This window comes from Salvelinus namaycush, chromosome 21 (genome assembly GCF_016432855.1).
Source record: "Salvelinus namaycush isolate Seneca chromosome 21, SaNama_1.0, whole genome shotgun sequence".
Classification (NCBI taxonomy): domain Eukaryota; kingdom Metazoa; phylum Chordata; class Actinopteri; order Salmoniformes; family Salmonidae; genus Salvelinus; species Salvelinus namaycush.
In genome coordinates, this window is record NC_052327.1 from 55,931,951 (window position 1) to 55,948,717 (window position 16,767).

The 16,767-nt window shown below is 44.3% G+C and overlaps 1 protein-coding gene across 1 annotated transcript in view; it reads right to left on the reverse strand.

The window, feature by feature from the left end:
• Positions 1-9,151: 9,151 nt before the first annotated feature.
• The window catches only part of pkp3a (plakophilin 3a), a 51,164-nt gene continuing 43,548 nt past the window's right edge, over positions 9,152-16,767 (reverse strand). The window contains exons 17-18 of the mRNA XM_039017031.1: positions 16,113-16,200; positions 9,152-10,515 (exon numbers count right to left, since the gene is read on the reverse strand). Coding sequence (XP_038872959.1) covers positions 10,474-10,515; positions 16,113-16,200 — 130 coding nt within the window. The 3' untranslated portion in view covers positions 9,152-10,473. The remainder of the gene's footprint in view (positions 10,516-16,112; positions 16,201-16,767) is intronic.

A 16,767-nucleotide genomic window follows, 5' to 3' on the forward strand; every position in this document is an offset into this window, starting at 1 on the left:
CCAGATATAAAAGATTATTTCAGTAGGTTGGGCCAGATATAAGGGTTAGTCCACTAGGTTGGGCCAGATATAAAGGTTATTTGTACAGTAGGTTGGGCCAGATATAAGGGTTAGTTCAGTAGGTTGGGCCAGATATAAGGGTTATTTGTTCAGTAGGTTGGGCCAGATATAAAGGTTAGTTCAGTAGGTTGGGACAGATATAAAGGTAGTCCAGTAGTGTGGGCCAGATATAAGGGTTATTTGTCCAGTAGGTTTGGGCAAGATAAAGGTTAGTTCAGTAGGTTGGGCCAGATATAAGGGTTAGTCCAGAAGGTTGGGCCAGATATAAGGGTTGGGCCAATAGGTTGGGCCAGATATGAAGGTTAGTCCAGTAGGTTGGGCCAGATATAAGGGTTATTTGTCCAGTAGGTTGGGCCAGATTTAAAGGTTAGTTCAGTAGGTTGGGCCAGATATAAGGGTTAGTCCAATAGGTTGGGCCAGATATAAGGGTTAGTCCAATAGGTTGGGCCAGATATGAAGGTTAGTTCAGTAGGTTGGGCCAGATATGAAGGTTAGTTCAGTAGGTTGGGCCATATATAAGGGTTAGTCCAGTAGGTTGGGCCAGATATAACGGTTATTTCAGTAGGTTGGGCCAGATATAAGGGTTATTTGTCCAGTAGGTTGGGCCAGATATAAAGGTTAGTTCAGTAGGTTGGGCCAGATATAAGGGTTATTTGTCCAGTAGGTTGGGCCAGATATAAAGGTTAGTCCAGTAGGTTGGGCCAGATATAAGGGTTATTTGTCCAGTAGGTTGGGCCAGATATAAGGGTTAGTCCACTAGGTTGGGACAGATATAAAGGTTATTTCAGTAGGTTGGGCCAGATATAAGGGTTATTTGTCCAGTAGGTTGGGCCAGATATAAAAGTCCAGTAGGTTGGGCCAGATATAAGGGTTATTTGTCCAGTAGGTTGGCCCAGATATAAGGGTTAGTCCACTAGGTTGGGACAGATATAAAGGTTAGTCCAGTAGGTTGGGCCAGATATAAGGGTTAATCCAGTAGGTTGGGCCAGATATAATAGCTATTTCAGTAGGTTGGGCCAGATATAATAGCTAGTCCAGTATGCTGGGCCAGATATAATGGTTAGTCCATTAGGTTGTATCAGATATAAGGGTTTGTTCAGTAGGTTTGGCCAGATATAAAACTCGGACAAAACAGAGATGCTTGTTCTAGGTCCCAAGAAACAAAGAGATCTTCTGTTGAATCTGACAATTAATCTTGATGGTTGTAAAGTCGTCTCAAACAAAACTGTGAAGGACCTCGGCGTTACTCTGGACCCTGATCTCTCTTTTGACGAACATATTGTAACGGCTGTCGTCCTCCTCGTCTGAGGAGGATAAGTTAGAAGGATCGGAGGACCAATGCGCAGCGTGGTAATTGTTCATCTTGTTTTAATAAAGGTGAACACTCAAAATACAAAACAACAAAAGTGACAACCGAAACAGTTCTATCTGGTGCAGACACACAAAGACTGAAAACAACCACCCACAAAACCCAACACAAAACAGGCTACCTAAATATGGTTCCCAATCAGAGACAACACAAAACACCTTTCTCTGATTGAGAACCATATCAGGCCAAACACAGAAATAGCAAAACATAGAAATACAAACATAGACTGCCCACCCCAACTCACGCCCTGACCATACTAAATAAAGACAAAACAAAGGAAATAAAGGTCAGAACGTGACACAAATCAAGACTGTTTCAAGGACAGCTTTTTTCCATCTACGTAACATTGCAAAAATCAGAAACTTTCTGTCCAAAAATTATGCAGAAAAATTCATCCATGCTTTTGTTACTTCTAGGTTAGACTACTGCAATGCTCTACTTTACGGCTACCCGGATAAAGCACTAAATAAACTTCAGTTAGTGCTAAATACGGCTGCTAGAATCCTGACTAGAACCAAAAAATTTGATCATATTACTCCAGTGCTAGCCTCCCTACACTGGCTTCCTGTTAAGGCAAGGGCTGATTTCAAGGTTTTACTGCTAACCTACAAAGCATTACATGGGCTTGCTCCTACCTATCTTTCCGAGTTGGTCCTGCCGTACATACCTACACGTACGCTACGGTCACAAGACGCAGGCCTCCTAATTGTCCCTAGAATTTCTAAGCAAACAGCTGGAGGCAGGGCTTTCTCCTATAGATCTCAATTTTTATGGAATGGTCTGCCTACCCATGTGAGAGACGCAGACTCGGTCTCAACTTTTAAGTCTTTACTGAAGACTCATCTCTTCAGTGGGTCATATGATTGAGTGTAGTCTGGCCCAGGAGTGTGAAGGTGAACGGAAAGGCTCTGGAGCAACGAACCGCCCTTGCTGTCTCTGCCTGGCCGGTTCCCCTCTCTCCACTGGGATTCTCTGCCTCTAACCCTATTACAGGGGCTGAGTCACTGGCTTACTGGTGCTCTTTCATGCCGTCCCTAGGAGGGGTGCGTCACTTGAGTGGGTTGAGTCACTGACGTGATCTTCCTGTATGGGTTGGCGCCCCCCCTTGGGTTGTGCCGTGGCGGAGATCTTTGTGGGCTATACTCGGCCTTGTCTCAGGATGGTAAGTTGGTGGTTGAAGATATCCCTCTAGTGGTGTGGGGGCTGTGCTTTGGCAAAGTGGGTGGGGTTATATCCTTCCTGTTTGGCCCTGTCCGGGGGTATCATCGGATGGGGCCACAGTGTCTCCTGATCCCTCCTGTCTCAGCCTCCAGTATTTATGCTGCATTAGTTTACGTGTCGGGGGGCTAGGGTCAGTTTGTTATATCTGGAGTACTTCTCCTGTCTTATCCGGTGTCCTGTGTGAATTTAAGTATGCTCTCTCTAATTCTCTCTTTCTCTCTTTCTTTCTCTCTCTCGGAGGACCTGAGCCCTTGGACCATGCCTCAGGACTACCTGGCATGATGACTCCTTGCTGTCCCCAGTCCACCTGGCCGTGCTGCTGCTCCAGTTTCAACTGTTCTGCCTGCGGCTATGGAACCCTGACCTGTTCACCGGACGTGCTACCTGTCCCAGACCTGCTGTTTTCAACTCTCTAGAGACCGCAGGAGCGGTAGAGATACTCTTAATGATCGGCTATGAAAAGCCAACTGACATTTACTCCTGAGGTGCTGACTTGCTGCACCCTTGACAACTACTGTGATTATTATTATTTGACCATGCTGGTCATTTATGAACATTTGAACATCTTGGCCATATTCTGTTATAATCTCCACCCGGCACAGCCAGAAGAGGACTGGCCACCCCTCATAGCCTGGTTCCTCTCTAGGTTTCTTCCTAGGTTTTGGTCTTTCTAGAGAGTTTTTCCTAGCCACCGTGCTTCTACACCTGCATTGCTTGCTGTTTGGGGTTTTAGGCTGGGTTTCTGTACAGCACTTTGAGATATCAGCTGATGTAAGAAGGGCTATATAAATACATTTGATTTGATTTGATATAAAGGTTAGTCCAGTAGGTTTGGCCAGATATAAGGGTTAGTCCAGTAGGTTGGGCTAGATATAAGGGTTAGTCCAGTAGGTTGGGCCAGATGTAAAGGTTAGTCCAGAAGGTTGGGCCAGATATAAGGGTTAGTCCAGTAGGTTGGGCCAGATATAAAGGTTAGTTCAGTAGGTTGGGCCAGATATAAGGTTTAGTCCAGAAGGTTGGGCCAGATATAAGGTTTAGTCCAGTAGGTTGGGCCAGATATAAGGGTTAGTCCAGTAGGTTGGGCCAGATGTAAAGGTTAGTCCAGAAGGTTGGGCCAGATATAAGGGTTAGTTCAGTAGGTTGGGCCAGCTATAAGGGTTAGTCCAGTAGTTTGGGCCAGATGAGAGGTTAGTCCAGAAGGTTGGGCCAGATGTAAAGGTTAGTCCAGAAGGTTGGCCCAGATGTAAAGGTTAGTCCAGAAGGTTGGGCCAGATGTAAAGGTTAGTCCAGAAGGTTGGGCCAGATATAAAGGTTAATCCAGTAGAGGTCGGAACTGTATAATTCCGTTTTCTCTGAGCACCAGCTAGTATGCAAAAAGGACAGGGCTGAAAACTCACAGGTAGTGTTTGAGAGCAACCCTTTTACTCAATGTGCAGAATCACTGATCTACAAATCATAATGAGTCCATTATTTTGGATGCAAGTTGATATGTAGATCAGTCAGTCTGTCAGAATTGATGCTTTCGAACACAGCTATTGCCAGTCTTCTGCATGGCGCACAATTGCAGCTTCATCCTGTTATGAAAGAGCAGGCGTTTTTCCTGAACACGTGACCTGAACATGATAAACTAGGGCCCAAACTGATAATATTTTAAATATGGTCACTCATTGCCATCCTTATAAATCTCACAAGCCTGGTCTTCAGAGGCTGTTTCTAATAAATCTAAATAGATCTTGATCTCTTGGTCAGGTAACTTGGTCAACTGTTGGTCAGGTAACTTGGTCAACTGTTGGTCAGGTAACTTGGTCAACTGTTGGTCAGGTAACTTGGTCAACTGTTGTTCAGGTAACTTGGTCAACTGTTGGTCAGGTAATATGGTCAACTGTTGGTCAGGAAACTTGGTCAACTGTTAGTCAGGTAACTTGGTCAACTGTTGGTCAGGTAACTTGGTCAACTGTTGGTCAGGTAACTTGGTCAACTGTTGTTCAGGTAACTTGGTCAACTGTTGGTCAGGTAATATGGTCAACTGTTGGTCAGGTAACTTGGTCAACTGTTGGTCAGGTAACTTGGTCAACTGTTGTTCAGGTAACTTGGTCAACTGTTGGTCAGGTAATATGGTCAACTGTTGGTCAGGTAACTTGGTCAACTGTTGGTCAGGTAACTTGGTCAACTGTTAGTCAGGTAACTTGGTCAACTGTTGGTCAGGTAACTTGGTCAACTGTTAGTCAGGTAACTTGGTCAACTGTTGGTCAGGTAATATGGTCAACTGTTGGTCAGGTAACTTGGTCAACTGTTGGTCAGGTAACTTGGTCAACTCTTGGTCAGGTAACTTGGTCAACTGTTGGTCAGGTAACTTGGTCAACTGTTGTTCAGGTAACTTGGTCAACTGTTGGTCAGGTAACTTGGTCAACTGTTGTTCAGGTAACTTGGTCAACTGTTGGTCAGGTAATATGGTCAACTGTTGGTCAGGTAACTTGGTCAACTGTTGGTCAGGTAACTTGGTCAACTGTTGGTCAGGTAACTTGGTCAACTGTTAGTCAGGTAACTTGGTCAACTGTTGGTCAGGTAACTTGGTCAACTGTTAGTCAGGTAACTTGGTCAACTGTTGGTCAGGTAATATGGTCAACTGTTGGTCAGGTAACTTGGTCAACTGTTGGTCAGGTAACTTGGTCAACTCTTGGTCAGGTAACCTGGTCAACTCTTGGTCAGGTAACTTGGTCAACTGTTGGTCAGGTAACTTGGTCAACTGTTGGTCAGGTAACTTGGTCAACTTTTGTTCAGGTAACTTGGTCAACTGTTGGTCAGGTAATATGGTCAACTGTTGGTCAGGTAACTTGGTCAACTGTTGGTCAGGTAACTTGGTCAACTGTTAGTCAGGTAACTTGGTCAACTGTTGGTCAGGTAACTTGGTCAACTGTTAGTCAGGTAACTTGGTCAACTGTTGGTCAGGTAATATGGTCAACTGTTGGTCAGGTAACTTGGTCAACTGTTGGTCAGGTAACTTGGTCAACTCTTGGTCAGGTAACTTGGTCAACTGTTGGTCAGGTAACTTGGTCAACTGTTGGTCAGGTAACTTGGTCAACTGTTAGTCAGGTAACTTGGTCAACTGTTGGTCAGGTAACTTGGTCAACTATTGGTCAGGTAACTTGGTCAACTGTTGGTCAGGTAACTTGGTCAACTGTTAGTCAGGTAACTTGGTCAACAGTTAGTCAGGCAACTTGGTCAACTGTTAGTCAGGTAACTTGGTCAACTGTTGGTCAGGTAACTTGGTCAACTGTTGGTCAGGTAACTTAGTCAAGAAAAACTCCTGACCCTGGTAGATATGAAATCTCAATAACAAAACCCATTTAATGACTTTGTCTTTATTAGTTATAAAATATGCTGTTTATTTGACACACATATGCAGTGAACAGTTAAAAAGCACGATGTAAAAATAAAAATATATGTTTTCCATATGGTAGACAGAGTATAGAATAGTATCATGGTCCAATTATAGACTCAGCAGATCAGACGTCGATGCATGAAATATTTTTTTTCTAAACATTCATGTTATTTGAGCATACTTTACTAAGAGAATAGAGTTAAAATATATAAATTTGCTTTATATTTACCCATTGAATATATATATATCAATACCAAAAATACACTTGAACAACACCTTTCAGGAGGACGGTCTTATTTAAATACAGTGCGGTCCACAATTAGTGACACCCTTGATAAAGATGAGCAAAAATGACTGTACAAAATATATATATTTTTAAATACTATATTGTATGATCCAAAAATTTGGGAAATTATATTAATGTATACTACTACAATTGCTCAGACAAACAGATTTTGTTAACAAGTAATAAAACAATTATTGACACCCGTTTTCAACACCTTTCAACACCTCACCGTGCGAGGATAACAGCGCTGAGCTTTTCTGTAAAGTGTTTTATGAGTTGGAGAACACATTGGGAGGGATCTTAGACCAATTCCTCCATACAGAATCTTTCCAGATCATTAATATCCTTCGTCTGCGCTTATGGACTGCCCTCTTCAATTTAAACTTGCACATCATCATCTGCACATCTATCACTCCAGTGTTTAATTTGCTAAATTGTAATTACTTCGCTACTATTGCCGATTTATTGCCTTACCTCCTCACGCCATTTGCACACACTGTATATAGACTTTTTTCTATTGTGTTATTGACTGTACGTTTGTTTATTCCATGTGTAACTCTGTGTTGTTGTATGTGTCGCACTGCTTTGCTTTATCTTGGCCAGGTCTTGGCCAATCTTGGCCAATCAAAAACAGGTTTTCAATGTGTTTCAAGTCCGGGAAACTGAGATGGCCATTGCAAAATTGTGATTTTTAACAAGAACCAGTGAAAGGAAAATATCCCCATAACATCAAAGATCTACCACCATATTTTACAGTAGGTATGGGGTTCTTTTCTGCTCACACATTTTAATTTAGATGCCAAAGCATATATATATATATATACATACCGCTGGTGTATGTGTGGCCAAAGAGCTGTATTTCCATGTCATCCAACAGATGTGAACTCCTGGAGTTGGATAAACAGCGTTGGCACTTGGATTGGAACCAGTGTTTTGGTCAGATGACATGAAAAACAGAGCTCTTTGGCCACGCCTACCAGTGGTGTTGTATTAGTATAGTATAAAATAATAAAATAATAGCTCCGTATTTGAATGATGTATTTTATACAGTTAGTTTAACTCATCTTTATCAAGGATGTCAATCACTTGGGACCCCAGTGCACTTGTATGCTCTGTTTACAAAACCTTTTATATTTACATTAAGCTTAAGATAAAATTACAGCATTCTCTTATAGAGAATAACAACGAATGCATGCTCCCCCCCCCCCCCCCCTCCTCCAAAGCCTTGAAAACATAAATGTTGGACTACGTTTGTTGACTTAATCCAGAAAATACATGACAAAACCCCAGACTTTAAAATAAAAACAGTATGTTATGGCAAGTGATCAACTTAAAACAATGCTTTGACATGGAGTTTGATATGACAAATCAATCAAAAAATCTTAACTTGTACTACTAATGTGGTTGAAAACAAGAACGGAGCCATTTATAAATCTATATTCAACGTGTAGGCTACTTCATAACGTTTCTGTAAAGCTGAATCTTAATTCCAGGACATTCATGCAGGTGTCAGTAGTTCCGTTTTAATCCACACATTCATAAAAACATTCATTCAATTCTAATTTATGACTCATTGTAACTCTCAGTGATACTCTGGTTTATAACTCATTGTAACTCTCAGTGATACTCTGGTTTATAACTCATTATAACTCTCAGTGATACTCTGGTTTACAACTCATTATAATTCTCAGTGATACTCTGGTTTCTAAGTCATTATAATTCTCAGTGATACTCTGGTTTATAACTCATTATAACTCTCAGTGATACTCTGGTTTATAACTCATTATAACTCTCAGTGATACTCTGGTTTATAACTCATTATAACTCTCAGTGATACTCTGGTTTATAACTCATTATAACTCAGTGATACTCTGGTTTATAACTCAGTGATATTCTGGTTTATAACTCATTATAATTATCAGTGATACTCTGGTTTATAACTCAGTGATACTCTGGTTTATAACTCAGTGATATTCTGGTTTATAACTCATTATAATTATCAGTGATACTCTGGTTTATAAGTCATTATAATTATCAGTGATACTCTGGTTTATAACTCAGTGATACTCTGGTTTATAACTCATTATAACTCTCAGTGATACTCTGGTTTTATCTGAGAAATAAACCCCCAGACAACACCAAAAAACTAATACAAAAACACAATGAACAACATGAATAATTCAACCACTTAGTAAAAACACCATTGATGGTATAAAAAGAGAATAGTTTCATTCCACAGAGCAAGCCATCCCATAAAAGTAGCTGCTATCTGTAGATGGCCTGGTCCCAGATCTGTTTGTGTTGTCTCCACAAACCCCCTACTGGTCCCAGATCTGTTTGTGTTGTCTCCACAACCCCTACTGGTCCCAGATCTGTTTGTGTTGTCTCCACAACCCCTACTGGTCCCAGATCTGTTTGTGTTGTCTCCACAACCCCCCTACTGGTCCCAGATCTGTTGTGTGCCGTCTTGTGACAATGACCATAGGAGTTGGCTATACAGCACAAACAGATCTGGGACCAGTAGGGGTTGTGGAGACAACACAAACAGATCTGGGACCAGTAGGGGGTTTGTGGAGACAACACAAACAGATCTGGGACCAGTAGGGGTTGTGGAGACAACACAAACAGATCTGGGACCAGTAGGGGGTTTGTGGAGACAACACAAACAGATCTGGGACCAGTAGGGGTTGTGGAGACAACACAAACAGATCTGGGACCAGTAGGGGTTGTGGAGACAACACAAACAGATCTGGGACCAGTAGGGGGTTGTGGAGACAACACAAACAGATCTGGGACCAGTAGGGGTTGTGGAGACAGCATAAACAGATCTGGGACCAGTAGGGGTTGTGGAGACAGCATAAACAGATCTGGGACCAGTAGGGGTTGTGGAGACAGCACAAACAGATCTGGGACCAGGTTAACATAACGAAGCACAGAAGTCTTTGGGAATTGATGCCAAACCATCTCTGGGTGGGGCAGGAGAAACTGTAAAAGTCATGGCGTTATTGGTTACGGCTGTATGTTTTGTTGCATTGAGAGAAAGAAAAGAGTCCCTAAAATCACCATAAAGTCCATACAGCATTTCAACATAAAACATTCAAACATACAGCATTGAATACATACGGCATTAAAACATGGGGGAAAGGCGGGGATCCGTTTTCATCATAGAACAACATCAAGGTCGTCCCTATACAGGTTCCATCTTTATTGTCACTTTCTTTAGAGTCCGTCTAACTCTGTAGTGTAGTCCGTCTAACTCTGTAGTGTAGTCCGTCTAACTCTGTAGTGTAGTCCGTCTAACTCTGTAGTGTAGTCCGTCTAACTCTGTAGTGTAGTCCATCTAACTCTGTAGTGTAGTCCATCTAACTCTGTAGTGTAGTCCTTCTAACTCTGTAGTGTAGTCCATCTAACTCTGTAGTGTAGTCCGTCTAACTCTGTAGTGTAGTCCGTCTAACTCTGTAGTGTAGTCCGTCTAACTCTGTAGTGTAGTCCGTCTAACTCTGTAGTGTAGTCCGTCTAACTCTGTAGTGTAGTCCGTCTAACTCTGTAGTGTAGTCCGTCTAACTCTGTAGTGTAGTCCTTCTAACTCTGTAGTGTAGTCCGTCTAACTCTGTAGTGTAGTCCGTCTAACTCTGTAGTGTAGTCCGTCTAACTCTGTAGTGTAGTCCATCTAACTCTGTAGTGTAGTCCTTCTAACTCTGTAGTGTAGTCCATCTAACTCTGTAGTGTAGTCCGTCTAACTCTGTAGTGTAGTCCTTCTAACTCTGTAGTGTAGTCCATCTAACTCTGTAGTGTAGTCCTTCTAACTCTGTAGTGTAGTCCGTCTAACTCTGTAGTGTAGTCTATCTAACTCTGTAGTGTAGTCCATCTAACTCTGTAGTGTAGTCCGTCTAACTCTGTAGTGTAGTCTATCTAACTCTGTAGTGTAGTCCATCTAACTCTGAGTGTAGTCCGTCTAACTCTGTAGTGTAGTCCGTCTAACTCTGTAGTGTAGTCCGTCTAACTCTGTAGTGTAGTCCGTCTAACGTGCGTAAGTAGGAAGTAGGAAGTAGGAAGTAGCCCAAGGAGCTGTTCTCAGTTTTACAGACAGTCCTTGATCACTGAAGTGTTCACATGCGTTTCCAGCCACTTGACAGAAAGAGAGAGTTCCCTTTTTTAGATTGTCACGTCTGCAAAGTCAGGTCGTGTGAATCCTTTCTGTAAAACACAAACAAGACATTTTGTCAGGACAGATATCAAAAGGATGTCTCAAACTGTTAGCCTGTCCACTTGGCTTTGTGTTGTAGGCTTTCAGTTTGACTCCTCTTTCAAGATACAAGACAAAACTTAGTTCCCAGTAGCTAATACGTAACTGTAATATTTAAACACCAGAGACAGTAAATATGATATAGCTGCTACCAATCAATACACTGGGGGACAGTCAATATGATATAGCTGTTACCAATCAATACACTGGGGGACAGTCAATATTATATAGCTGCTACCAATCAATACACTGGGGGACAGTAAATATGATATAGATGCTACCAATCAATACACTGGGGGACAGTAAATATGATATAGCTGCTACCAATCAATACACTGGGGGACAGTAAATATGATATAGCTGCTACCAATCAATACACTGGGGGACAGTAAATATTATATAGCTGCTACCAATCAATGTTTTGAATAGTTTATTTTAAGAGGAACCTGTTAAAATAGTTCTGCAGGTACTGTAGAGGGAGGTAAATATAGTGGGAGTGTTCAGACTTGTTCATCAGTAAATGTCCTGAGAGAGAGCGAGCGAGAGAGAAAGACAGAGACAGAGAGACACAGAGAGACACAGAGAGAGATCGAGACAGAGAGAGAAAGACAGAGACAGAGAGACACAGAGAGAGAGAGAGAGAGAGAGAGAGAGAGAGAGAGAGAGAGAGAGAGAGAGAGAGAGAGAGAGAGAGAGAGAGAAAGACAGAGACAGAGAGACACAGAGAGAGAGCGAGACAGAGAGAGAGAGAGAGAAAGAGAGACAGAGAGACACAGAGAGAGAGAGAGAGACAGAGACAGAGAGAGAGAGAGAGGGAGTGAGAGAGAGACAGAGAGACAGAGAGAGAGCGAGAGACAGAGAGAGAGGGAGCGAGAGAGCTGCAACCTTTAGGCGAGGCAGACCACCATCTAAAAAGCAATCATTCTAGCAAGCCGCTCCCTGGGTGTCTTTGTGTGTGAACATACAGACTAAGTATACATACATACAGACTAAGTATACATACATACAGACTAAGTATACATACATACAGACTAAGTATTTTTATTTGAATATGGACCCCCCCCATCCTCAAGGCTGGTTAATGGACCCCCCCATCCTCAAGGCTGGTTAATGGATCCCCCCCATCCTCAAGGCTGGTTAATGGACCCCCCCAACATCAAGGCTGGTTAATGGACTCCCCCCAACATCAAGGCTGGTTAATGGATCCCCCCCCATCCTCGAGGCTGGTTAATGGACCCCCCCCCATCCTCAAGGCTGGTTAATGGACCCCCCCCCATCCTCAAGGCTGGTTAATGGACCCCCCCATCCTCAAGGCTGGTTAATGGATCCCCCCCATCCTCAAGGCTGGTTAATGGACCCCCCCAACATCAAGGCTGGTTAATGGACTCCCCCCAACATCAAGGCTGGTTAATGGACCCCCCCCCCCCCATCCTCAAGGCTGGTTAATGGACCCCCCCATCCTCAAGGCTAGTTAATGGACCCCCCCATCCTCAAGGCTGGTTAATGGACCCCCCCATCCTCAAGGCTGGTTAATGGACCCCCCCCATCCTCGAGGCTGGTTAATGGACCCCCCCCCATCCTCAAGGCTGGTTAATGGACCCCCCCCCCCCCCATCCTCAAGGCTGGTTAATGGACCCCCCCATCCTCAAGGCTGGTTGATGGATCCCCCCCATCCTCAAGGCTGGTTAATGGACCCCCCCATCCTCAAGGCTGGTTTAATGGACCCCCCCATCCTCAAGGCTGGTTAATGGACCCCCCCCCCCAGCCTCAAGGCTGGTTAATGGACCCCCCCCCCCCCCCATCCTCAAGGCTGGTTAATGGACCCCCCCCCATCCTCAAGGCTGGTTAATGGACCCACTCAACATCAAGGCTGGTTAATGGACCCCTCCCCTTCCTCAAGGCTGGTTAATGGACCCCCCCCAACATCAAGGCTGGTTAATGGACCCCTCCCCATCCTCAAGGCTGGTTAATGGACCCACCCATCCTCAAGGCTGGTTAATGGACCCCCCCAACATCAAGGCTGGTTAATGGACTCCCCCCAACATCAAGGCTGGTTAATGGACCCCCCCCCCCCATCCTCAAGGCTAGTTAATGGACCCCCCCCATCCTCAAGGCTGGTTAATGGACCCCCCCCCCATCCTCAAGGCTGGTTAATGGACCCCCCCAACATCAAGGCTGGTTAATGGACTCCCCCCAACATCAAGGCTGGTTAATGGACCCCCCCCCCCATCCTCAAGGCTGGTTAATGGACCCCCCCATCCTCAAGGCTAGTTAATGGACCCCCCCATCCTCAAGGCTGGTTAATGGACCCCCCCATCCTCAAGGCTGGTTAATGGACCCCCCCCATCCTCGAGGCTGGTTAATGGACCCCCCCCCATCCTCAAGGCTGGTTAATGGACCCCCCCCCCCCCCCATCCTCAAGGCTGGTTAATGGACCCCCCCATCCTCAAGGCTGGTTGATGGATCCCCCCCATCCTCAAGGCTGGTTAATGGACCCCCCCATCCTCAAGGCTGGTTTAATGGACCCCCCCATCCTCAAGGCTGGTTAATGGACCCCCCCCCCAGCCTCAAGGCTGGTTAATGGACCCCCCCCCCCCCCCATCCTCAAGGCTGGTTAATGGACCCCCCCCCATCCTCAAGGCTGGTTAATGGACCCACTCAACATCAAGGCTGGTTAATGGACCCCTCCCCTTCCTCAAGGCTGGTTAATGGACCCCCCCCAACATCAAGGCTGGTTAATGGACCCCTCCCCATCCTCAAGGCTGGTTAATGGACCCACCCATCCTCAAGGCTGGTTAATGGACCCCCCCAACATCAAGGCTGGTTAATGGACTCCCCCCAACATCAAGGCTGGTTAATGGACCCCCCCCCCCCCATCCTCAAGGCTAGTTAATGGACCCCCCCCATCCTCAAGGCTGGTTAATGGACCCCCCCCCCATCCTCAAGGCTGGTTAATGGACCCCCCCCATCCTCAAGGCTGGTTAATGGACCCCCCCCATCCTCAAGGCTGGTTAATGGACCCCCCCATCCTCAAGGCTGGTTAATGGACCCCCTCAATCCTCAAGGCTGGTTAATGGACTCCCCCCAACATCAAGGCTGGTTAATGGACCCCCCCCCCCCCCCCCATCCTCAAGGCTGGTTAATGGACCCACCCATCCTCAAGGCTGGTTAATGGACCCCCTCAATCCTCAAGGCTGGTTAATGGATCCCCCCCATCCTCAAGGCTGGTTAATGGACCCCCCCCCATCCTCAAGGCTGGTTAATGGACCCCCCCCATCCTCAAGGCTGGTTAATGGACCCCCCCCCATCCTCAAGGCTGGTTAATGGACCCCCCCCCATCCTCAAGGCTGGTTAATGGACCACCTCAATCCTCAAGGCTGGTTAATGGACCCCCCCATCCTCAAGGCTGGTTAATGGACCCCCTCAATCCTCAAGGCTGGTTAATGGATCCCCCCCCATCCTCAAGGCTGGTTAATGGATCCCCCCCCCATCCTCAAGGCTGGTTAATGGACCCCCCCATCCTCAAGGCTGGTTAATGGACCCCCCCCCCATCCTCAAGGCTAGTTAATGGACCCCCCCATCCTCAAGGCTGGTTAATGGACCCCCTCAATCCTCAAGGCTGGTTAATGGATCCCCCCATCCTCAAGGCTGGTTAATGGACCCCCTCAATCCTCAAGGCTGGTTAATGGATCCCCCCCCATCCTCAAGGCTGGTTAATGGACCCCCCCATCCTCAAGGCTGGTTAATGGACCCCCCCATCCTCAAGGCAAACATGCACAACACACATAGGTGCACTAACGCAGACACACGTGCAGACACAGGAATGAGGGTTGGGTTTTCCAGTCATCCATTCACTATGAGGGGAATGTTTTAGTGGATTGTTTCTCAACTGTATATTATAGATAAGCACTGATCATTTACTTAATGTGCACGTGTGTGTGTGTGTGTGTGTGTGTGTGTGTGTGTGTGTGTGTGTGTGTGTGTGTGTGTGTGTGTGTGTGTGTGTGTGTGTGTGTGTGTGTGTGTGACAGATAAACAGCTCTGATTCCCCTACCAGACAAGAGAAGACAGCATTGTAGCTACTGTAGTTGACAATAGAGCAACAGGGAAAGGCGAGGATTTACACAGGGAATCACCCTCACTACTCGTTATTAACCAATGTCCGCAGGTATTCGGGTTCCTAATATTGTATTCACGTAGCTATTCTTTTTATATATATGAACATTTATTTTTTCGGTGGAGCAGCTAACTTCCATTCGTTTTACATATTTTTGCCATTGGGGAAAGAGAAAAATGTTGCTGTTTTAAAGCTAATCTCATGTTATTCTACACATTTTGCCATGAGGCTGAGAGAACATGTTGCTGTTTTAAAGCTAATCTTATGCTATTCTACACATTTTGCCATGAGGCTGAGAGAACATGTTGCTGTTTTAAAGCTAATCTTATGCTATTCTACACATTTTGCCATGAGGCTGAGAGAACATTTTGTTGTTTTAAAGCTAATCTTATGCTATTCTACACATTTTGCCATGAGGCTGAGAGAAAAAGTTGCTGTTTTAAAGATAATCTCATGCTATTCCACACATTTTGCCATGAGGCTGAGAGAAAATGTTTCTGTTTTAAAGCTAATCTTATGCTATTCTACACATTTTGCCATGAGGCTGAGAGAACATGTTGCTGTTTTAAAGCTAATCTTATGCTATTCTACACATTTTGCCATGAGGCTGAGAGAACATGTTGCTGTTTTAAAGCTAATCTTATGCTATTCTACACATTTTGCCATGAGGCTGAGAGAACATGTTGCTGTTTTAAAGCTAATCTTATGCTATTCTACACATTTTGCCATGAGGCTGAGAGAAAAAGTTGCTGTTTTAAAGCTAATCTTATGCTATTCTACACATTTTGCCATGAGGCTGAGAGAAAATGTTGCTGTTTTAAAGCTAATCTCATGTTATTCCACACATTTTGCCATGAGGCTAAGAGAAAATGTTGCTGTTTTAAAGCTAATTTCCTGCAATTAAACACACTTTAGCCATGGGACAGAGAGGAAACTGTGCACCTGTATAGCTCATCTCATGCTATTCTACACATTTTGCCATGAGGTTGAGAGAAAATGTTGCTGTTTTAAAGCTAATGAAAGCTGAAATTTAGTTGCGTTGACTAATAAATAAATAATAAACTAATAAAGCTGTCTTATTTGCTAAATGAACAAATAAAGTAGTCAGAGCATTGGTGCATATAGCCATAGAAGCACAGTGACATACTGTATACCTCAATCTAATCATATTCGTGGATGTGGCTTTCAGTTAGTTATTTTTGGCAACCCATCCTACGAGAATGAATGTCATTCTAGGTCATCTGTTCTGTTATATTTAATAAAATCTGACTAACCCAGTGTACTGCTTGCTATCAATTCTATCTAATGGTTTTTGCATGTTTAGGTTAAAAAGACAAATAATGTCCTGTTTGGAACACAGAACATATACAGTATACATATCGTAGTAGTCTATGATCCTCCTCTCTACCATTCTCCAGTGGTGTTTCTCACCTGTTTGTAGTCCTTGTGCAGCTTCTTGTATTGGAACATGTTGCAGAGGACTGTTGCTGCTGCTTTGGATGCTTTCAGCTTCCCAGGACTACAAGAGAGACAACATAAAGACCAGGTTAAAAACTAGCAGGGCTACAAGAGAGACAACATGGAGACCAGGTTAAAAACTAGCAGGGTTACAAGAGAGACAACATAAAGACCAGGTTAAAAACTAGCAGGGCTACAAGAGAGACAACATGAAGACCAGGTTAAAAACTAGCAGGGTTACAAGAGAGACAACATAAAGACCAGGTTAAAAACTAGCAGGGCTACAAGAGAGACAACATGAAGACCAGGTAAAAACTAGCAGGGCGACAAGAGAGACAACATAAAGACCAGGTTAAAAACTAGCAGGGCTACAAGAGAGACAACATGAAGACCAGATAAAAACTAGCAGGGTTACAAGAGAGACAACATGAAGAACAGGTTAAAAACTAGCAGGACTACAAGAGAGACAACATAAAGACCAGGTTAAAAACTAGCAGGGTTACAAGAGAGACAACATGAAGACCAGATAAAAACTAGCAGGGTTACAAGAGAGACAACATAAAGACCAGGTTAAAAACTAGCAGGGTTACAAGAGAGACAACATGAAGACCAGATAAAAACTAGCAGG